This window comes from Bidens hawaiensis, unplaced genomic scaffold, assembly GCF_021521415.1.
Source record: "Bidens hawaiensis isolate Kalapana, Puna unplaced genomic scaffold, B.hawaiensis_p1.1 tig00041099_1, whole genome shotgun sequence".
Taxonomy (NCBI): Eukaryota; Viridiplantae; Streptophyta; class Magnoliopsida; order Asterales; family Asteraceae; genus Bidens; species Bidens hawaiensis.
Window position 1 is genome coordinate 17,121 of NW_027497262.1, and position 24,151 is coordinate 41,271.

Here is a 24,151-nt window from a genome sequence, read left to right on the forward strand (position 1 = left end):
TTATCATACCAAATTCTCATCTCACACCTTTCAGTCACAGAAAAAAAGAAAAAAAAAACAAACGATTTCCTAGGATTTTTTTTCATCAACATGCAACAACAAAAGATACTCGAAGATCATGGATTCGCTCCGAGCTTCAGTATTTACTGTCTGACAGTATAACATCTAGAGCGATCGCCAAAGTCATCCATGAAGAAGACATGGCTAACCATACTAGGGACGTTAACCAAGAAGAGTTCGAGTTCACGTTAGTGTTAACCAACGAAGACAAATTAGTGAAACATTCATCATCAAGTAAAAGCAAGAAGAGTCGTTCTACTGGATCTGGATCCAAAAGGTGGATATTTTGGTATTTGCTTTGGAGGAGCAAAGGCGAAGCTAAGGAGCCGAAGAAGGTGGATAGTCCAAAAGATAAACGAATCGTTGCTAAGTTTGGTGGCCAGTGGAAGGCGCAAACTCCAGTTCATGAGCAATTTTACGTGCAAAGAAGAGCGGAAAATGAAGTTGGAAAGAAGAGATCATATCTGCCTTATAGGACAGATCTTGTGTTTTGAATGTAAATATATAACATGTTATAGAACAAAGCTTATGAACATGTTTCTATTTTTTAAAGTTGCTATGTTCAGTTTTTTATATCAATACTTTATCACCTGATCACTTTCAAAATGCAATAAAAAAAATGTATTGGTTTTTATTAATCTTAACTATTGTCTTTTGGTCACTGTCGGTCTCAACTAATGAATTGATTACTGACGGTCCCGACTAATGAGTTGGCTACTGATGGTCTACGACTAACAGAATCCCAACGCCGTTAGTTTCAGGTCGTCGGAAAAACGTTTTTGGCCGGAAAAGTCAAATTTGTTGGCGGAAAACACCACCTGAACACCGCAACCACCACCAATTGACTCACCGCCAACCAACTACCACAACTTGAGCACCATCAACCGATTCCAACGATGGTTCTAGGGTTTCCGGCGACCTCAATAATTGGGGCTTTTACTAAAAAAATAATTCCTAAAGGTCCGATACGAAGTTAACAAGATGTTTGGGACGAAAATGTTGAATTTGGGGGAAAAAATTGAGTTTTCCGGTCAAAAACATTTTCCAGCGACCTGAAACTAACGATGTTAGGATTCTGTTAATTGCGAACCGTTAGGTACAAATACGTAAAAAGTTGGGACCATCAGCAGCCAATTCATTAGTTAGAACTAGTAGTGACCAAAAGACGATAGTTATGATTAATAAAAACCAATATACCAATAAGAAAACACTATATGGCATTTATATATATTTTACTATGGTGATCATGTTTAATCTCAATAACAATTTGACTATTTGAGTAAGCTTCTTGTCATGTTAATTTGGGTGGGTTAATAATGTTTATACTTCGAATTTAATAAACTTTAGTCAAGTCGTTGCTCTAGTAATTCAACAAAATGTTTGACTCGATCGTTTGTAGACTTATAAATGTTATTCTCTACAAATACTAAAGCAGGGCTTGACTGTTGTCCGTGAATTGTGTTTGTGGATTGACTGGTCAAACCGGAAGACGAAAATGGTTTCACCAAGCCCCAACACGGCACAACTTTACGGAGCCTAGCAAAAACATAGGCACCATCCATTTAACATGAAAAGAAAATTTATTAACTTTTATTAAATATTATTCTAATTCTACGTGTTATATGTTTTTTGTTAGATGATTATGTCGAAACATGAATTTAAATTTTAAGTTTTAAAATTCAACATAAAAAATAGCCACATAGTTGAACTAGTTATTACATAAAGCACATTTCAACATTAAAATAAATAACAAAATGGATTAATTATTTAATTTAAACACTCAGAAGGTCACTAACATGACCCGTTTTATCTAAATTAACTCGTGTTTAAAGTCCTACCCACAAATTTCATGTTAGATATGTATCATATCAAAAATTCACACCTCTTATCTACCAACCTAATATCTTACCGAAAACAATCGGTCATTTTCCTACAACATTAAAATAAAAACAAATCTAGAAACGTTTATCCGGTCACATAGTTTTCAATGTGGCTTTTCATACTAAAATATCAATTAGTATCCGGACAAAAGAAACAAACTTAATGCAGTAATAGTTTTGTTTGGCCAGTATCACTTCATAGTTTGGTTTATGTATATATCATATCCAACTGTTTTCATTTTTTGTGTATTCGCCGATAATAATCATATATTTAAGAATCACTGTCAATGATCCAACCTTACGACTATTTTTCTCTCAATGGACCTCCGTTAAAAAACAGTTAACGCCGGTAAGTTTTTATCCAAGTTTCAAACTGATGTTTTAGGGCTTTTGATCGAAAAAGGATACGAGTCGACTGATGTAAAACTTATCTCGAAACGGTGATCCAAACGTCAAAACAATATTTCAATTCGGGTGTTTGAATTTCCAATTAACAAAAATCAAGTCGTTTGAATCACCGTTTCGATTTAAGTTTTCCATCAGTCGACTTGCATTCTCCTTCCTATCAAAAGCCCTTAAATATTGGTTTGAAATTCGAAAAAAAAAACAAAATAACCATGTTAATTGTTTTTTTAGCGGAGGTCCATTGAGAGAAAAATAGTCGACAGGTTGGGCCGTTAGCAGTGATTTTTAAAGGTGAGATTATTATCCGCCAATACACTAAAAATGAGATTATTTATTTCCGATTTGGCTTAATAAAAATATTAGGTTGTATTGATAAGAAAACAACACACATAATGTGTAAAATGTGTTTTCAACTTTTTATAACATAAGAGACATCGGGTGGTGGTAGATATTAATATAGTACTGTAGATTATAACGAAATTAAATGATGCACAACGCTTCACAGATCACAATCCGCGTCTATGGATGCATATATGGTTATGTTTTTGTACACGTAATGATGGCATTAGATGGCCCGGTCCATGCCTTCTTACGTTGTCGATATATTATAAGACTTGTGTTACGTTTTTAGTATATAAATTATCAACGACTTTAAAAATGGAAAACAAAAATGCCATGTGTTTATTTCTTATGCTTTCAAATTGAGAAGAGAGTCTTTAGTATATCTCACTTTGGGCTTAAGAAGTCTTGGATTTAAATCTCACAAAAAGACGAGAATTAAAAGAAATTCATCACTCAAGAATACAAAAAAAAAAAAAAAAAAAAAAAGTTTTCCATGGATGACAATCATTAGTTGAAAGATACACTTGCCAATGGTGTTGGTGATCAATTTGAAAGACAAAGCCTTTAATATGAGAGGTGATGCTTTGGCCTCAAATTCCATAGACAACAAGGTTTAAAAAAAATTTAGTTATTAAAAAAAAAGTTTAAAGATACTGTAAATTTATTTCTTGTTGTATGTGTAGTTCTTCAGTACCAGTACCATCTCATCCAGATAAGTGAATTCTTCATTTTTTTTGTTGAAGAAATTGCACAAAAAAAGGGGGATATCCTAGGAAATTCAAGAGTCGTGATAACATTTTCATATCAAAACTAGTTGTGGTTCTCAAATGTTTTGATCATATAAAACTCATACTTAATTAAGCAAGAATCAGGTATGGAATTTTGAGAGAGTTTTTGAAACAGAAGAAATAATCGTATGATCAAGAGATAGTTATTAGGGTCATCTATAATTGGAAATCAGTTATCATACTTTGAATTTCAAATTATACAAAACACCAACCAGGTGCACCCCTTGGACCCGCTACCAGAGGTGCTGCCCAAAGACCCCGCTTGAAACCCCTATTGCCTAGTACTAATAGGATTATTAAACTATAATAAGATCAAATAAATATACACCCCGTATTCGGCTTATTTCGATTCATATCACAATGAACTCGATCATCAAGTTAACCTCCAATTACATAAAAATAGCCAACATTGATAATTTCTTAACCTTTCAATTCTAATTGAACTCCGTCACCAACTTCATGCTCTCTAAAACAGACCTGATGCATGTAATTATAGTACACATAGTATACTAAGTAAGCTAAATTAACAAAAAGTAAGTTTTGTCCAATTATTTAAATAAAGCGTGCGTCATTATCTTTTAGTATATTTGATAAGTTTGGCGTCATAGTTTGGTTTTCTGCGGATTTTGTATTTAAGATTTGTTTTTGGAGCTTATGGACAAGAGTGTTGTGTGGTTAGTTGGCTGGTTTGTTTCAGTTAAGGTTCTAGATCTGTTATTTCCTATTGGTGGGCTTAGCAGTTATCTGATTACAAATCTGATTACAAACTGTTTTATATATAAGAGATATCTTCCACATCTCTTAGTTCATAACTAGATAATAAAATCTGATTACAAACTGTTTTGTTGAACAGATAATTTCGGTGTAGTTTTTAAGTCGTTTTTTCTAATTCATCTTAGACTTTAGTTTCAAATGAACCCGTATTCTCAAATTTTTATAAATACCAGAATTGCCCTGCGCATAATCTAAACACACACATATGGGGTTGTAAACGAGCTCGGCTCATTGGCTTATGAGAGCTCAACTCGTTATATACATAATAAATATCATGTCTCCATAATTAATATCATGTCTCCACCCTTAACAAACATATTTGGCAAGAGAAAAATGTTGCTTTGTGTTAGTTATGATGACATAATGGATTATATCATCAAAAATTAATTCAAGATTTAAAAATGAAAAACAAGACTCACATTCTTGTCACTATAATAGTTAAATACCCCCTCATGCCAATTCACTTCTCACCCCTCACCTCTCTTTCAATCATAAAAAAACCAAAAAATTCCTAATTATTTCATGGAACTCGAAGATCATGATCATGGATTCGCTCCCAGCTTCAGTATTTACTCTTCTGACAGTGTAACATCTAGAGCGGTTGCAAGAGTTGTCCATGAAGAAGAGGCGACTCGATTTCACAAAAGCGAAGATTTTGAGTTCACGTTAGGGCTAACCAATGAATTGGAATGTCCACGTCCGTTATCCAAAAGGTGGATCAACGACGAAGGTAAGGAGGCGAAGAAGGTGGATAATCCGAAACAAAAACAAAAGGCATATGAGCGGTTTTACATGCAAAAAAGAGCAGAAAGTGAGGTGTTAAAGAGGAAGACTTATCTACCTTATAGACAGGATCTTGTAGGGTTGTTTGCAAATGTCAAAGGAATGGTGAAAATGATTCGGTTCTAAAATAATTATCTAACAAATATTTCCTGATTAGAAATAATGTTAAGGCACCTTACTTATGGTAGTCAAAAAAGGTTTGTGACATTGTATATTGAATGCTAGTAAATAGCATGTAATAGAACAAAGCTTATGAATATGTATGTTTCTATTTTTAGAAGTAACTATAATCAGTTTTTATGAGTATTTGGAAAGTTTTAATTGCCCACGGTTTTATTTGAGTGATATTTGGCTATCTCCAACACTATCCGTCGGAGGAGATTGTCATGGCCGACGTGACACCAGACGACAAAATACGCTAAAGATGGAGTTTGACTGTTTGAGAAACGTGAAGCCCGTATCTAAGGATAGTAGGGTGCTTACTATCAGGGAATCTTTGTGTTTTGTAATCGCTTATATATATTTTTATTATATAAAAGAAAGTTTGAATATGAAATAAAGATATAAAAAATAGTGATCATGTAGAAATGTGTGTTTTTGAAGAATGAACGGATTTGATGAGAAAATATGTGTTTTTGAAGAATGAGCAGAATTTGATGTGACAGTTGATTATGCGAGTATATGAGTGTTTTTTTAGCCCTTGATTCCAAAGATAGTTAATTTTGAAGATAGTTTTGGAGAACGGGTTATACTTTGTGAAAGAAGACGGAGTGACTCACGTAGGCTCACACTTAGTAGAACACAATGTCGGGTGAGTGGTGACCAATAAGACAACTCCCTATATGTGTGCTTACGGACATGAAATGTTCTTTTTTCTCCAAAATTATTTCTTTAATTGAACTTTATAAGTATTTAATAAGAAAAGGTTATTAATAATAATTATTAATTGTTTAAAGAAAACCACATCATTTTTCACTCATTAGGTATAACATATGGTGGTTTTGCCTACCAGAAAATAAACTTTTATTTTCCTACAAGAAAAAAAGGAAAACTAACCTTAACCGTTTTTCTAGTTACATAGTTTATATCATAATAGATTTGTTTATGTCTTTTGTTGAATCATTTTTACGACTCAATAGATAATTTAATAATTCAATGATTTCTTTTTCCGTGTTTTAGAATATAGGAAACCAACATGTAACTTAGTTGCATTACTTGTATCATGCGCTCATTTTCACACGAGTTCGCTCCCAAAAATATATTCATCCCTGCCTCCTCACATCAATCCCACAAGCCTCTTATTCATCCTCATTAAATCACTGCGGAGTAGCAAATCAAATGTAAAACTCACATTAGGTTTAGGGATAATTAGGGTCAAACTAGTGACTTCCACCGCACGCTACTGGGTATTAGTGGTTTTGTTGCAAAAGTGATTAGTCTTTTTATGAATAACTAGCAGTCATAAGATATCATTTAATGCCCAAAATTGAAAATTGTCATCACTCTTGTAATAGTAAAGAAAGATATATTTATTAGTTATGTCACGTAGAGATACAAGTTATTTAATACTCCCCCACCTCTTATTTAATACTTAATGCTAAAAACGTTTCTCACGATAAATATGAACATGAGAAAACAACATAAATAATTTGTAAAACATGTTTCTTTAATAACCACGTATTGGAAGCAATCGATAGGTGTGAATTAGATGATTCACAATCAAATGTGACACCCCACGCAATGGCCATCACTCCGTACATGGCCCGATATATCATAAGCAACTGTTACATTTTAATATATAAACGTATCAAGTTAATTAAAAATAATAGAAAAGGGAATGTTATTTTGTTTATTTATATGTGTTGAAATATGATTTAGTTTCTATTATTTAGTATTAGTTGAAAGACACTTTTAATATTGTATATGAACATCAATTTGATTTCATGAGTCATGGTAGTTTTGTTTATATCTTTTCAAACCAACTGCAGAAAACTTACATAGACAGACCCAACGAATATGAAGGCTTAAATCGAAACAAGATTTTGTGTCATTTTCATTACAATTGTTAAAAAAAATTGCTTATTACAAGTTTTGAACTCATAACCTATACTTTAGTAACAAACAAGCCTACCACCACGCCAATACATTAATTTAAGTTTATTTTACCCATTATAATATATGAAATTCATTTAAAAAGTTTTTCTGGACTTGGAGGCATTAATTAAGCGTGGGTCTAAAACCTTAACTTATTTTCGTTGTCCCACAAGCAAATCCTGACAACTTATATACCATTTAATTACTCTACTGATCAAGTTACATTTTCATTATTTATTTTTTTTTGGTTGATGACGAAACATAAACTCTCATCCCATAGAAATGACTTAGCTAACACATTGGTGTTGCTAGACCAAAGACCACTAACTGTAAAATCAATGATATGTTATTACATAATAATATAGGCTTTCACATTATTTATGTAAAATTATTATTATTATTTTATATGAAACTGTATTTTCTCTTAAGCCGATATATTTACACAGTTGTATTTTCCATCCCCCCATTTTCCTTTTCTTTCATCCTCTAAATGAAACTCGGAAACCAAAGTTAAAACTCAAACACCCTAACACCGCCAATTCCTACCAAGTCTTGACTGGTCTTGGCCCATGTCATATCTATGATGGTCTTGGCCCAGGCCCATGTCATATCTATGATCAATATTTGCCAAATATTACGTTATAGAATTACGTTCACCTTAGTTATTGTTTTTCTCACCATTTTATGATATTGATATGAACCTAGTACTAGTATGATTAGTACTCTATGTCTTGCTTTTACTTTATATTTTTATTACTTTTATCTACATTATATCTACACTACTATATTTTATTATTTTAATTAAACTTTTAGAGTCGATGGTCTCAATCGAGAGTGGCCTTTCTATCCCATTAGATAGAAGAAAGGCTCGCGCTCGAACTAAGTCTAAATTTCTGCACATTTCCTACCCTTTTCAGCAATCCTCCGAAGTTTGGATGATGATTTGCGCTGGCCATTTCGAAGTACAGTTTTGTATATTTTCCCTAATTTTTTAACATATTAGTCTATTACTTCAAGCATCGAAAGACATATACCTATTTGTAATATTTAGGACTTCTTATGAAGACAACTTAATTAGAATTATTGTCACATGCATAACAACTTAATCAGAATTATTCATCAAATCACATTCCTTTATTTTGAAAAACATTTTGTGAGAACACTTAACTTATAAAACTAAGGGATCCAAAATATATATAAAATGAATTGAATTATTGTAACCAGTGGATGACCTACACCTTCACCAAAGGTGTAGATGTGAGTGACTGCTGTAAATTTTTTTTAAAAGGTATATATATGTTAAAATCCCGATTGAACCCTATGAAATTTTAACAACGACCCTCATGAAATTTTTTCCACGGTCGGCCCTTATTTTAACCACCCTTAATTTGTCCATAGGATCCGTAACTGTTTTTTGGCCCACAAACATGTATATAATGATATATACAATAAAGATTTTGTATATGCATGTATCAAAGGATGTCAACATACATGTCGAAATAGCATCTAACAAGTTAAATATATTTGTTTGGATTATTTCATATTCGGGATAAAATGATGCCATAGTGTATACATCTATAGTTTCATGGTCCTTGTATAAATCTATCATCTACTCTAAACCATTATGTTACTTTGGGTTTGAGATTTTGCACCCAGTGTTTCTGCAGAACTTGTGCCATTACAAGGCGCCACGATGACGACTCATGCAAATAAGTTTGTATACAGTAGAAGCCTACAATGCATAAGGAACAAATATAATATAAACGGAGTGACATATAGCATATTTGAACACGTATAGTTTCAAAACTTTCTTATGCAAGATAACTGTATCAGGTATTACTATTACTGGTGTGTAATATATATTTAATTTTGCAGTATTCAAGCTCTCTAACTAAATTCTTGTTGATTAATTCAAGACTCAAGATAGGCATGGATCTATATGTCTACTCCGAACAACATTTCGACACCTGAGTGGATCGAAGACGACTAGACGAGCATATATTTCAGTTTAGTTCATTCTTTGATTCTTTTTTAGTATCATTTTTCTGGTTTACTTTTGGTTAGAAGTATGTGAATGAGATGATGTAGATACCTTGTACCACATATTCTAAGGCATCTAGGTAGGATAAGGACATAATAAAGGTAATGGTAAAGAGACCATCAACATACCATCCAATGTAGATAATGAGAGCAACTCATACCACCACCATCTTATCCCTCTATCATCATCCGTTGCCTTTCATCCATTGCATGGCAAAATCCTTAACTAAAACTAAATGGGAACTAATATCATTTCATCAAAATCCTATATTCGGATAAAGTGCAAGCCGATATGGAAACTGAACGATAAGCATGCGCATTATCGATACTTGGCCATGCGATTTGTGTCCTCGTGTGGTTCGTTATTTTAACAAGTAGGGTAAATATGTTGATGAAATAAGAAAAATGTTATACCTCAAATAAAAAGTTATAAAGAATAGTATATTTTTATATATATATTTAATGTTGGTCTCATGGTTTAATATTCAAAATTCAAAAATAATATGCTTCTAGACACTTCGTCCCCAAGGGTCATTTTCTGTTCTTGGCAACCACATATTGACATTCATGGTAAGGTAACATGATTACTCTCACACCTAAGATGTATACATCCTCCATTCATGACCATTCATCCATGATCATGACATAATACCTGCCTAGATTTAGTGAGGTGTATGAACTTGCATTTTGGTTATTTGATTTTGTGTATTAATACCATATTTGAAGAAATTAATAGATTAAAAAATGGAAATTAGTTAGAAACTTAAGAAACATCTTATTATGAAACAAGAATGTAGTCTCAGATTATGTTAAAATAAAAATTTTAATATGTAAAATTATGTTTCATATTTGAGTTGGTGTAACCAATAAAAATTAAAATATGTAAACTTATTATCAGGATATAATTTTCAAAAGCTTATATAATCGTCAGGATATAATTTTGGTTATTTGATTTTTTTTTAACTAGCTAGAAAAGCCTCTATTGTTAACCTTTTCAATTCTTTTAAACCAAATAACTTTTATATTTCAGTATATATTTAAAATTATTATGTAACGTCAAGAACTTTGAGCATTTCTTATTATTTCATTTGCAAACATGACTAATTATTTATATAAGTTGCGGAATTATGACGCATAAATTACGTAATTGTTCATATACGACGCTACATAGTCATATGAACATGTATTGTACTATAAATGCGTGTGCAACATCCCTTGTGACCTTGTATGCGTAGCACATACCGTAAAACCAATTCATACATGAACCAAATTGGCTATGTCTAGTATCTCAGAACACGAATATATATACAAATATGTGATTGATTTCATGATTTTAAAATAACTTAAAATTAACTTTCACTTGTTCATATATAGTTTATTATTTAGATCTATAAAAGTATAAAACTCCATCTTCATATCACTTGATCATGACTAATTAAGGATATATATAATATAATATATAATACAGGGGAACATTCATATACAAAATAATCTTAATATGAGAACGTAGAAAACAACACCGATTTATTAAAAATGAGAACATAAAACAATACCAATTATAATACCAATCTACATAAGCAATGCTTTATAATAACAAAGAAAAAACCTTAATAATAACAAAAAAAGAATCAAAATTAGCAACAAAATAATAACAATAAATACTTATAACAGCATAAGAAAAAAAACATAATAATAACAACAAAATATAAATTAACTAATACTTATAACGTCTCATAATCGAAAATCAGCAAATATGAACAAAATATAACAGCAAACAGTTATCAAAGCAAACATAATAATAACAACAAATTAGTTCTCAACGTTTTCATACTAAGAATGATTTGTATTTGATCCTGAAACGTATAATATATGCTTACGTATACGTATAGCACCATGCAAGATATCCGTTGCGGCCAGTAACGGCATGGGCCCTAAGCTTTTTAATTGAATCAACTTTAGTTTTTGCCTAAAAAACAAATATCAAACCAAAAAACTGAAACCAACAATAAGAATTAAACTTCTGTATACATGAAGACGAAATCTTGTGAGTGTTTTGGAACGCTCATACCTCATCGGTTTATCTAAACATTAGTATAAATTCCCAAACCGATAACCGATCAATGTCAGGCCAGACCAGGTTGCGAATACTAAGTTTGCGAACAATGTCAACCGCCACTGCTTTCGCTATTAATGCTCCATCTTTCCTCAATGCTTCATCTCTGAAGAAGTCTTCAGTTAAATCCGGTTCATTTTCTGCAAGGTTTACATGCAACTCATCCTCCTCCTCCTTGTCGTCTGCAACTCCTCCCAGTCTCATTCGTAACGAGCCTGTGTTCGCGGCACCTGCTCCGATCATCACACCTAATTGGGTACGTCTTGGATATGTTAAACAGAGATATATGTAACCCTCTAAGGCTCTAAATATTATGTTTAGTTATAGTAAATGTAATATTCAAAGGATAGTGTTTAATTACATAGAAATGAAATAGAAGCAAGTAATAAGTTGCGCTGCTAGTGTAATATGTAATATAGTACACTCGAAAAATTATTAAAGACATTATAACAAAGAGGATTCAAGGTATTCATTTTTTCAAATTATAGTTTTTTTTAGGTTCATCATATTTAGCTCGAGTTAATTTGATTCGAGCTAGCCAACTCGAATATATTAGATAATAATACAATATAATATAGCGTAGGGTTTTTTTATGCATACAAATTTTCAAGCGCCCTCTTGATTTCTTTAATTTCTCTTTTCCTTATATATTGGTAACATTAATTTGAATCTATGTTATTTGAGAATTAAGTGAAAAAGGTTTAAATTCGAGTTGTATATCAAGGTCGGACCGAACATGTTGACTCGAGTCAACTCGGTTCGTATTTTATTGGTTAGAGTACAAGTTGTTGACTCGAGTTTTCTTGTTGAACAGCCTGTAAAAGACTATAAAATAAATATAGAGAGTAAGAATTATTAACATGTGTGATTAAGTTTAAACCAGCATTAATTTTTCTTTTAAAAGAATGTCCTACCAAATAAGTGTATGCAACTAGAAATGGAGCACAAAATTATTGCAATGTATGTTTTGCTCATGATGAGTCTTAACGAAAAGCTACTTTAGTAACTTTTTATATACTTGAAAATTTTACAAAATTGACGCGATTATAGACTCGAGCTTGAACTCGAGCTACTTCAGTAGACTTTCGAGTGGCTCAAATATTAAAATGAAAAGTTATTAAGGTTGAAATCGAATATTCATGTATTTGATTAATAAACATGTTTGCAGACAGAAAATGAATCATATGAAGAAGCCATCGCCGACCTCAAGAGACTTCTCATGTAAGTCCCAACCAAATGAATTCACCAAAATTTAACTTTCAAACTAGTTTTTGTTAATTCCCATATATATAATATGTATTTTACATTTTTACACCAACATTTTCACTTTTAACACACAAATTTAATATATTGAATGTATTTTTTTATTATTAAACAGCGAAAGGGGCGAGTTAGAACCAACGGCTGCCGCAAGAATCGACAACATCACAGCTCAAGCCGCAGCACCCGCCACCAAGGCTCCATTTGACCCTGTTGAGAGGATCAAATCCGGCTTCATAACGTTCAAGAGAGAGAAATACGAGTAAAAATTTACTTAAACATATTTTTAACGGCTTTTTTTATAACACAATATGTATAATGTAACATTATTTGGTACACATGTATGCAGAACAAACCCAGCCTTGTACAATGAGCTTTCCCAAGGCCAAAGCCCAAAGGTCTAGTCATGTTCTAGTTCTACTCCTGAACACAACCATATATTTATTCGTGTCAGAATCATCAATCCTAATTAGCACACACTTGAACATGACCATTTTCAATCCTTACGATAATCATTAATGAAACCCCAAAAAAATGCGTGAGTTTAAAAACTAACACCGGCTATATGTAACAGTTCATGGTGTTTGCATGCTCAGACTCGCGAGTCTGCCCATCACACGTGCTTGATTTCCAGCCTGGTGAGGCGTTTGTGGTTCGTAATGTTGCCAACATGGTCCCACCTTTCGACAAGAATAAATATGCTGGAGTAGGAGCTGCTGTTGAGTATGCGGTTTTGCATCTAAAGGTAAACTTATTTTCTATGTATTGAATAACCGAAAATCGTATCTCTTAATATATATAGAGAACTTACAATAAAAATATGATTAAACTAAACTAATTATAATGATAAAATGTCAATAACTATTAGAGCTATCAAAGTACATATAACCTTAACAATATATGATGATATGATCATAAAACAAAATATAATAACTATGATGTATAATAAACTTTACTAACAATATGAACAAATTGAGATGATTGATAACGATGGGTTCGTGTAGGTAAGTGAAATTATTGTAATTGGGCATAGCCGTTGTGGAGGGATCAAGGGTCTCATGACTTTCCCAGATGAAGGACCTCACACAACGTAAGTTTCCTTTTTTCTGATTATATCACGATTCTTACAGTTCTCCACTTAAAATTTAAGAAACTTTGTGTATGATATGTTGGCAGTGATTTCATTGAGTCTTGGGTGAAAGTATGTCTTCCCGCCAAGTCGAAAGTGGTATCAGAACACAACAGTAAAGGCCTTGATGATCAATGTGTGCAATGTGAAAAGGTAAATAAAATCTTGAGCTAAGTGTGTACAAATATATATATGTGACCATGTGTCCATGTTGATGATGTGTCTCGGGCGTGCAGGAAGCTGTGAATGTATCACTCGGAAATCTGTTGACGTACCCGTTTGTAAGGGAAGGATTAGTGAAGAAAACACTAACACTCAAGGGCGGTCACTACGACTTTGTTAACGGGACGTTTGAGCTATGGTCACTTGACTTTGGGCTTTCGACTCCTACCTCTGTATGACCGCGAGTAAAAACTCTATTTTAAAGCCACCCCTTCGTTCCCGTTTTGTATTTTGAATAAGTAGAAGGGAATATATTGTTGTTATGATATCATATGAGTCATATGATATGATATGTTATAATATAATTAAAGCGGTTATGGTTATTTTTCTTTTATTTCCCTTTGGTAGGTAAAAGATGTTGCCACTATACTGCATTGGAAGCTCTTCTAAGAGGTGATGTTTCTTTGAGTCAAAGATGAAGCTTAAGGGATGGCTATGTACAAGTCAAGTTTTCTATAAACAATTCTTAACCATGTAGACCCATCACAATTCTAAATAACAAGTTTCTCGGATCCATCCATAAGATAAAATGTTATGTTTTTGTGGGCACAATTACTAGATTTAGCATCCAAAACAGGATGAATTTTGAAGTCCATACTCAATGGTAAGAAAAAGATAACAATAAAACTCTTCCGGGAACGATCACTTAATCGATCATCTGCAGCGGCGAAGCTTGGGCTTCGGCACAGGGGTGACCGAAGCCAAGGATCAAAAAAATTTCGGGTTGACGATTCGCTTTGGGTCAGCGATTCGGTTCGGGACAGGTCGGATCAAACAATGTGACATATATATATATATTTTCTTCATTCATTCAAACGACTGATGATACGATTAAAACAACTAAATGATTTTTAACCAACAAAGACCTGTAATATTCATGATAATGCGAGAGGAAGGATGAGTACCTAGAAGAAGAATTAGAAAGCAGCCCGACGACCTTTAAGATCTTTGAATTCATCAATTATGGAGTCTAAATCAAATGTTCAGCAATTTCTTTTTCTATGTAAAGCACCAAGCTATTCGTGAAATATTCATCTGAAATCTTATTGCGAAGGCGATTCTTGAATATTTTCATTGCTGAAAACGTTGTTGCGGTAGAAACTGAAAGTGTCAAAATTAGCCAAACCACTCTATCAACCAAATAGTACATCTCACGTTTCTGAGTTTCAACTAAACTTTTGCATAAATCAGAAATACTTGATACACCACTTAGATTGGTTTTCTTTGTCATTTCAAAATTAAAATTCCCCAACTGATATTGTAAAAGAATAGTTTCCTGCTCCGTAAAATCTTCAGGATAAGATTTCTCAACAAGAAGACAAATCTCTTTTGAAACTAAGCTAGAACTAAAAGTTAACAACACCATCGCGTTCTCATTAAATCTACTATTCAACTCCTCTAGTTGTTTGTCCAATGTGGATGTAAAGAGATCTACTCGGTAAGAATGTTCAAATGTAACATGAAGATCTGTTTTACGAGGCCGATATCAGGTAGAAATAGCTCCCTTCAATTTTGAGTTTTATAAAAAAAAACTTTTACTATCTGACTACTATTTTGTTTATAAAAAATGCAAAGTTTTATAAAAAATAAATCAAACGGTATTATAAAAAAATCAGTGGTGACCGTTTAACTTTTGAATAAATACATTGAGGTAACCGTGCTTAATACCTACAAAAACTTTCGAGAAAAATCGTGAAATTTACACTATTAACCGAAAAAACGGCAATGATCGGGATCACCCCCGTCCCCAAGAAGTTGCGCTCTGACAGGTTTGGCCAAAAATAGATGTCGCAAACTCTTTTGGCTCAATTGTTGTTTGACCCAAGTGTACGGCCCAACCCAAGAATTAAAAGGGTTTTATTATATTTGGTAATGTCTTGGCTAGTAGGTTAAGTTAGTCTATATAGACCGACCTATGGTTAGATATTATAGACAATGAAGTTGATGTAACCAAGTTATGATTCATCAAGAGTCAAACCGAGTTAGGTTTTGAGAGTTGTAACCAGTTTTTTGAGTAAGATTTTCTGATTAATATAAACAAGAGTTATTCGTTAGTTCGTGTTTGATTAGATATTATAGACAATGAAGTTGAATAGATTATTGTACATTAACTTTGTGCACAAATAATTATACTTTTATATAACTAAGTATTCATGGGTTATGTTCTCTTTAATGATATTGTCCTAATAAGCTAGAGTGTGTAAAAAATAGAGCTAATATGAATTATATATAAATGCTCATAAGTGGGTGACAAAACTTGGAGTTGTATATAACTAGGAACCTTTCTTGTTTATTTTTCCTTTAGCAACCAAGAATAAATGGGAGTCTAAACTCTAAACAGTGCGAAGCATCCTGACACGCGCGCGTGCACAAATAACGCGGAAGATTTGTTTAATGTGATGTTTTTACACATTATACACTTAGCAATGCCTGAAGCCATCATGATATTTCCATAGCATGTCTCAGTTTTGAATACATTAACATAAATTTACCTGTTTGAAGCTGGAACGTGTATGGGCGTCTCGGTTCTCATAATAACTAACAAATCAAAGGTGCTCAGGTTGAGTTTTCGGGGAAAAAATGTGATTTTTCCGGTGACCTGCGAGTAACGACGTTAGGATGTTGTTAGTCGCGGACCGTTAGGAACAAATACGTTAAAAGATGGGACCGTCATCAGTCAACTCGTTAGTTGAGACTGTTATTTGCCAGTAGTCAATATTAGGATTTTTTAAAACTAATATTCCTAAAAAGTAGTATTAATTAATTAGCTATTGTTTTGCTTTCTTTCATATCTGCTGTAGATTGTAATTGTGAAATTGATATTTGATAATATTTGGTTGTTTTGTTGTTTTTATGTAAATTTATAAAAGGGCCGGCCCGATGACTGCTAAATGCGAATCGCTAAATGTTTGGTTGGAGCCTCGGGACTATATTATTTATGCATGATATTAAAATTACCAATATCTCACTACAAAAACCGATATCTCAAATATCAATCCGTGACCGATATCTGATATTTGTCCACATTCTAGCCAGACCGTTCATATTTCGTGCTATTGTATTGAGTCAAGCTAAAAAGAACCCAAACAGAGTTCCCTCAATTTCTCATGGATCTTTACGTAGCAAAGAATATGGGATAATCGATTGATTCGTTGTCAAAACGCATGTTTAGTTCGGTTGCCTCTTTATATTAAGACCTTACATTTTTCTAATGTGTTTTAATGTAATGTAAGTATAAATCGAGCAGAAGATGAATTTATTATGAGTTTATAATATTATATATTATGTGTACAATACAATCTTATTATCTTAGCATGAAAAAAAGTTATCATATATAAGCAATACAATAGTTATAAAAACATAAATATTAAGTATTATACATTACAACAATTTCCTCATAAACCATACCTCATAAATAATGAAAATTGACAAATTAGCTGGCGATCTTGTAGCTTGGATTAACAAGATTATCCAACCCTGCAACTACTTGGATCGACTCGATTACATCTCCAACCTTCAAATCAGCCAAAAAGTCCTCATTTTGGGTCACGTATCCAAACACTGCGTACCGACCATCCAAAATGTTTGCGTTACTAGGAGTTAACTCGCTCTCTTTTAAAAGCCAAAACACCTGACTTGAAGCTGAGTTGTTCTCAAATTCCTGTAAATGTATAAATATATATAACTGCAAATTTATTTTTGTTAAAGAAAAAAAAAAATCTTTGATTATAAAAGTTTGTGATTTATAAGTCCTACCTCTCTTGCCATAGCCATGGTTCCAAATGCATTGAAAGGTAGCTTAGTTTGAGCCTTGTAGAGACCGATGTCCTGCGTACACATATGTAACATATTAGTTATTTCGAACAAAAGCGTTGACTAGTCAACCCAAATATTAACTTACTTCCAAGGTTGCTCCATATACGGGTGTCTTTTCACCTTCTACCATAATCTCCAAAGGTATAGTACGCGTTTTCTCTGTACTGGGGTCGATAAAACCCTCTGCGGGGCCCTCAGGGTCTCCGGTTTGAACAACAAAGCCATCGGCTAAAAAATGTAAAAACAAAATTATTTTGTTAAAAACACGGTGTAAAATTTATTTTATTTATTTATTTATTTATTTTACCTCTCTGGATTTCCATGCCATCATAGAAATGTCTTTCAACCAAATCTACAAAGTTTCCAGCGGTGACGGGAGCATTATAACCATCAAGCACGATTCGAAACACGCATTCCTCAAGGTTCGGGTTGTCTTTGACTTTGACCTTCATGTCCACCGCCGCCCGCCCTTTCAAAAGAGGCACGTTTTGATATTCTTCTGGAACCTCGTACGGGAAGCCGTCAACCATATCCTCTTCAACACTGCAGAAACGCAATGCCCCACGAAGATCTCAGCTGCAGTCAATCACAAGGGTATAAATGAGAAAATACTATTTTTTGTGAGACAGGTCTTTCCTATTTACCTCAAAATCGGCCTAGTGGGGTCCACCTCATCTCCAATGGGTCAAACGAGTACAAATTTTATAAACTTAAGCTAAAAATGATATAGACGAACGCCTAAACATTTTAGTACTATACCTTCTATAATCATATTTAACACGTTAACTATTTAGAATCGCCTGTACACTATCTTAGTATCTTCATGCAACCTTCGTCAAAACAAAACTAAGGTATCATATTAAATTTGACGAAACAAAAGAGCATAATGTATTGATACGCACCCTCCAACGTATTGCAGAAGCTCCTTTTGTTTAGGTGCAACAGCGTCTCGTTTTCTATCCTCTGCGATTTTTTGAAGCTCTTCCATTCCGACTTCTAGTTTTCCAAGCAATTCGATCGCATGGTCTTTCTTTGACTCGGCTAACCCTGCTATGATCATGCTCTTCCCCTGCTTAAGAGCTCTAGAAGCTTGCTTCAAATTCTACAATGCACAGCAACACCAATCTTACAAGTAGTTTCCCTAATGTTTTAGCTAGGGGTGCACATTCGTTGGTTTGGGTCGGTTTTGAGCTCAAACGAAAATTCAGTTTTTGGGATTTTTAAAACCTTCTTCTTTTGGTTTTCTTGGTTTTTTGGTTTTTGGATTTTACAATACGTTTGGCTCGGTTTTACCATTTGGGCTTGAAAATTTTAGGAAATAGTCCAAAAATGATGAAGCTGGGACTAAATGTTTTTGTTAATTAATAATTAATTGATTATTACAAATTTAGACCAAAATTTTTTGGGCAGACACCACTTACTAGTTTCTTATAAAATTGGTTTTTTTTCGGTTTTTGGTTGTTAGCAAAACCAAAACTGGACCAAAAATCGGTTTAAAAAAACATGAAACCAAATTGTCGCTTTTTAATTGGGTTCGGTTATTTCTGTTAGGTTACGTCAGTTAATCTAGTTACGGTTCGGTTACTTCGGTTTTGTTCACACCCCTACTTTTAGCTAACCATTTGGGGTGTGTAAGAAACCAAAAAAACCGATCCGAAACCGAAAAATCCAAACCGAAAAAACCGAATCGAAACAAAACCCGACAGTTTGGTTTTATGTTTTTGTAAAAACGAACTAAAGGTTCGGTTTTGATTTTGCACGTAAGAAAAATCGAAAAACCGAACCGAATTTCTAGATTTTATTTTATTTATTTTTTATTTTAAGTAATTTATAAGATTTTAATAAATATATAACTCAAAACAATTTTGGTCAAATGTATAATAGTCTATTATTTACCAATTAACAAAATTAATAATACCAAAATTCATTATTTTCGGCCAACTTTCTTTTCGGCCTAAAATTTTCAAGCTCACATGTCAAAACCCGAAAAAACCGAAACCGAACCGAAACCAAACCAAAACATAAAAGAAAAGAATGTGATTCTTACCCTTTCAACCGAATCAAGCGCCTTTACTCCCGAGACCTTGAGACTCTCGGTAATATCCTCTAGAGGCTTCTGCACCTCCCGGATAGCCTTATTATCAATCGGCAACGCATACCTCAATAACGCTTCCGGATCCTTAATCGGTGGCCCCGATATCAACACCGCTAGATCCGAAATTGCTGGAGTAACCGCATTGGCAATACTAGGAAAGCCCACTGTCTGCACACCACTTATCAATCCGACCGCCAAAGCTACAGACAACACACATTCTTTAATCCCAGTAAACCTATCTTTCTGCACAAAACCAACCACAAAACTTCAGTTCCCCTCATAACTAAAACATTACGCATCAATTCTGCATTTAACAACATTAAGGCTGACATCATCATCAATATTCAGCTTGATGGAAAGTGAGCAATAACCGAACCGTTAACTGAAGCGAACCGAAAACCGAAGCAAAACTAACCGATAACCGAACAAACCAAAAATCAGCTATCGGCTATATTTTGCACCCTCGATTAACCGAAATTAACTGAACCAAATCTAACGATAACCGAATTCACCGGAAATCAGTTCTCGGTTATTTTTTGTACCCGAGATTAACCGAAATTAAATGAACGGAACCATTCATATTTTCCTATATTTCTAGCTTTTATACCTCCATTTCATGCATTTCATGTATTTATATCACCATTTCATGTATTAATGCATAAATCTCATGTATTTCCAAGTAAAAAATTCACCCAAAATTTGATATTGGTTATTAACCGAAATCAACCGAACTGAACCAAAAACCAAAAAAACTAACCGAACTGATTAACCGAAAACCGATTGGTTAATGTGGTTGAGGCTAATAACCGCACCGAACTGAACCGTGCATACCCCTATTTCATGTATTTATATCTCCATTTCATGTATTTATGCATAAATCTCATGCATTTCCAAGTAAAAAAATTCACCCAAAATTTAATCTTGGTTATTAACCGAAATTAACCGAACCAAACCAAAAACCAAAACAACGATTAACCGAAAACCGATTGGTTACTGTGGTTGAGGCTAATAACCGCACCGAACCGAACTGTTCACACCCCTATTTCATGTATTTATATCATCATTTCATGTACTTATACCTTCATTTCATGTATTTATGCATAAATCTCATGTATTTCCAAGTAAAAAAATTCACCCAAAATTTGATCTTGGTTATTAACCGAAACTAACCGAACTGAACCAAAAACCAAAAAAACCAACCGAACTGATTAACCGAAAACCGATTGGTTAATGTGGTTGAGGCTAATAACCGCACTGCACCGAACCGAACCGTGCATACCCCTATTTCATGTATATATATAGACCTCCATTTCATATATTTATGCATGAATCTATATAAAGTAAAAGACTTTAGCCAAAATTTGAGTTTGGTTATTAACCAAACTGAACCAAAAACCGAACCAATTAACCAAAAGCCGATTGGTTAATGTGGTTGAGGCTAATAACCGCACCGAACCGAACAGTCCATACCCTTATTTCATGTATTTATATCTCCATTTCATGTATTTATGCATAAATCTATTATAAAGTAAAAAATATTACCCATAATCTGATTCTAGTTATTAACCAAACTGAACCAAAAACCAAACCAATTAACCGAAACCCGATTGGTTAATGTGGTTGAGTCTAATAACCAAACCGAACCGAACAATGCACACCCCTATTTCATGTATTTATACCTCCAATTCATGAATTTACGCATAAATCTATTATAAAGTAAAAAACTTTAGCCATAATTTGATTTTGGTTATTAACCAAACTGAACCAAAAACTGAACCAATTAACCGAAAACCAATCAGTTAATGTGGTTGAGGCTAATAATCGCACCGAACCGAACTGTGCATACCCCTATTTCATGTATTTATACCTCCATTTCATGTATTTATGCATAAATCTCATGTATTTCCAAGTAAAAAAATTCACCCAAAATTTGATCTTGGTTATTAACCGAAATTAACCAAAAAAACTAACCGAACTGATTAACCAAAAACCGATTGGTTAATGTGGTTGAGGCTAACAACCGCACCGAACCGAACCGTGCACACCCCTATTTCATGTATTTATACCTCAATTTCATGTATTTATACCTCAATTTCATGTATTTATATCTCCATTTCATGAATTTATGCATAAATCTATATAAAGCAAAAAACTTTAGCCAAAATCTGATTTTGGTTATTAACCAAACTGAACCAAAAACCGAACCAATTAACCGAAAACCAATCGGTTAATGCAGTTGAGTCTAATAACCGAACCGAACAATGCACACCCCTACTCACAACTAACAAAACACACAAACCAATTTTGCAATTAAACAGCTAATTAGCTAACATTACTTATGCAATCAAGAATCAAGATTATTATACTGACCTGTTTGTGGGTGAATTGATCAGGGTTTTGGGAAGCACAAATGGGTCTGAACCTGCGAATGTAGTTAGTGGGTTGATTAGTGTAATTATTGTTGAATAGTTGTGATTTGGAGGTTGTGTAGAGTGAAGAACAAGAGAATATGGCTGCCATTTTGGTGGGTAAGTGGCAGATTGGAAGTGTGTTTTGTTTAGAGATGGAAAGATAAGGTTTTGATTGGGTTATGGAGATGATGAATGGACTCAAGTGGTTTCTAAGATGTGGATGGATAAGATAACTTTATATGGATTTGATAAGAGTTAGGTTTATTATCAGTTTTGTTTCGGGTTGAAACTGGTTTTTTTACCATGTTTTGGATTGGGTTTTGGTTGGTTTTGGTTTGGTTAACTGATTTTGGGTGAGAAAATTACAAACTGGTTTCGACTTACGGATTCAATCGGCTCCAAGCCGGTTTCTACATAATCGGTTTAAACCAGTCAGTTAACCGGTTTAGTTGCCCACCTCTATCTCAGGCTGTTCACGAGAGTGGGTGCTTATAACTAAACGAGGCAGCTCGAGCGCGAGCCTATGATTGAGCCAATGAATCGAACCACAGCTTGAGCTGGGCTTAGGTTGAGCTCGGCCAAGTTACAAAAATGAGTCAGCTCGGCTGAGGTCATTTCAAATCAAGTTTGTTTAGCTATTTTATTCGAACTTTTATCAAGCGAGTCACGAGCCCGAGCTTCAAGTCGCGAACTTTTTAAACAGCTTTGGACTTTCATCAATAAAACGTGTGCTTATAAATGTAATATTTTGTTTTTTTTAATGTAAATTAGATTTAAATAATTCTAACTATTGACTATTGGTATTAACCATCACTCGTGGCCTAGTGGTAGAGACTTGGGATGTCCAGTAAAGACTCAAGTTCGATCTTGACTAGTGGCACTTTGGGCGGATATTGGCAATGAAATATTTGAGCTATGTCTTGCGAGGTTGTTAGTTCAAAATTCGAGCCCACCCGGTTTTTGTCCCACCGTGTGTTACGAAAGAGAATTTTGCTCTTGTGGTGGCACAACGACTGTCAAGTGGCATCCGGCGGTACGGTTTCCAGGGAGAACACCCAAACCAAACTTTGAAGCCAGCATAGGTCCAATTAAGATGACATAGTCTAGTCGGAATGGAGCAACAAGGCTCTCCAAATTAGGGAGTACGGTGGCCTTACACAATAAATTTGTCGTTCCAAAAAAAAACTATTGACTATTGACAAATAATACTCTAATTAACGATATGTATTTTGATGGTCTCATCTTTTAACATATTTTCTCACAGCAATCTACGACTAACAAGTGGTGGTCGGTGGTGGTGGCGTTCAAGTCGAGTTTTTTGGCGTTAGGATTCTGTTAGTCATGGATCAATTAGAGCAAACATGTTAAAAGATGGGACCGTCAGCAGTCATTTCCTTAGTTGAAACTGTTATTTGCAAATATTCAATAATTGTGATTATTAAAATCTATTTTTTCTTTCTTAATAATATATATACCCTACTCCCGGAAATGGTCACAGAAGTTGTAGCCTTGCATCTTCATCTTGAATAATTTGATTATGGTGTGGAAGGATGAAAGCATGGATGATTGTGGTATTTGTTAGGTGTTAGGATGGTGGAAATGGCTTCCTAATACCCCAAAACGGCTGGGAGATTTCTCTTTTTCGTAACCCTAAAGTTATATTTATATATGTCGGCAAAAACCTAAAATCAGTGTCTTTTTACGAACTAGGCTGTAATTTGCGGCCTCCTTATCCAAAATTGCCTGATCAGCGCCTTGCTTGCGGCCTTTCTTATCAGACAGGATCACAAATTGCGCCCCTAACAGCACAATTTGCGGCCTGTCTGGTCTTCTTAATTTTTCCTCCATATCTTGACTATCAGCCTCGTTCATCTTCGTATTAACTCTCGAGTATCATCCCAATAGCTCCCATTAAGCTCCGTTTAGCTTCATTAAGCAC

General features: G+C 33.9%; 3 protein-coding genes across 4 annotated transcripts; 1 reads left to right on the forward strand and 2 right to left on the reverse strand.

The window, feature by feature from the left end:
• The first annotated feature begins 11,160 nt into the window (after positions 1 to 11,160).
• On the forward strand, positions 11,161 to 14,428 carry LOC143592619 (carbonic anhydrase 1-like). Of its 2 annotated transcripts, none has more exons than XM_077072499.1 (9): positions 11,161 to 11,535; positions 12,448 to 12,500; positions 12,658 to 12,801; positions 12,889 to 12,937; positions 13,114 to 13,284; positions 13,544 to 13,629; positions 13,716 to 13,821; positions 13,905 to 14,063; positions 14,239 to 14,428. In XM_077072499.1, the coding sequence occupies exons 1-9, from the start codon at positions 11,287 to 11,289 to the stop codon at positions 14,278 to 14,280; spliced, it is 1,059 nt and encodes a 352-aa protein (XP_076928614.1). In that variant the 5' UTR covers positions 11,161 to 11,286; the 3' UTR covers positions 14,281 to 14,428. The 2 variants fall into 2 exon arrangements, with proteins under 2 accessions (XP_076928614.1, XP_076928615.1); XM_077072500.1 differs by having other exon boundaries at positions 11,163 to 11,535; positions 13,905 to 14,075; positions 14,239 to 14,427.
• Positions 14,429 to 14,860: 432 nt separating this feature from the next.
• On the reverse strand, positions 14,861 to 15,256 carry LOC143592614 (uncharacterized). Its single transcript, XM_077072497.1, has one exon. It carries the CDS (start codon positions 15,254 to 15,256, stop codon positions 14,861 to 14,863), a length of 396 nt encoding a protein of 131 aa, XP_076928612.1.
• A 1,942-nt stretch (positions 15,257 to 17,198) lies between these two features.
• Positions 17,199 to 22,321, reverse strand: LOC143592620 (peptidyl-prolyl cis-trans isomerase CYP38, chloroplastic-like). Its single transcript, XM_077072501.1, has 7 exons — positions 22,172 to 22,321; positions 19,754 to 20,044; positions 18,609 to 18,808; positions 18,014 to 18,249; positions 17,792 to 17,934; positions 17,647 to 17,718; positions 17,199 to 17,551 (listed from the first exon to the last, which is right to left on the reverse strand). The coding sequence occupies exons 1-7, from the start codon at positions 22,319 to 22,321 to the stop codon at positions 17,324 to 17,326; spliced, it is 1,320 nt and encodes a 439-aa protein (XP_076928616.1). The 3' UTR covers positions 17,199 to 17,323.
• Positions 22,322 to 24,151: the final 1,830 nt, after the last annotated feature.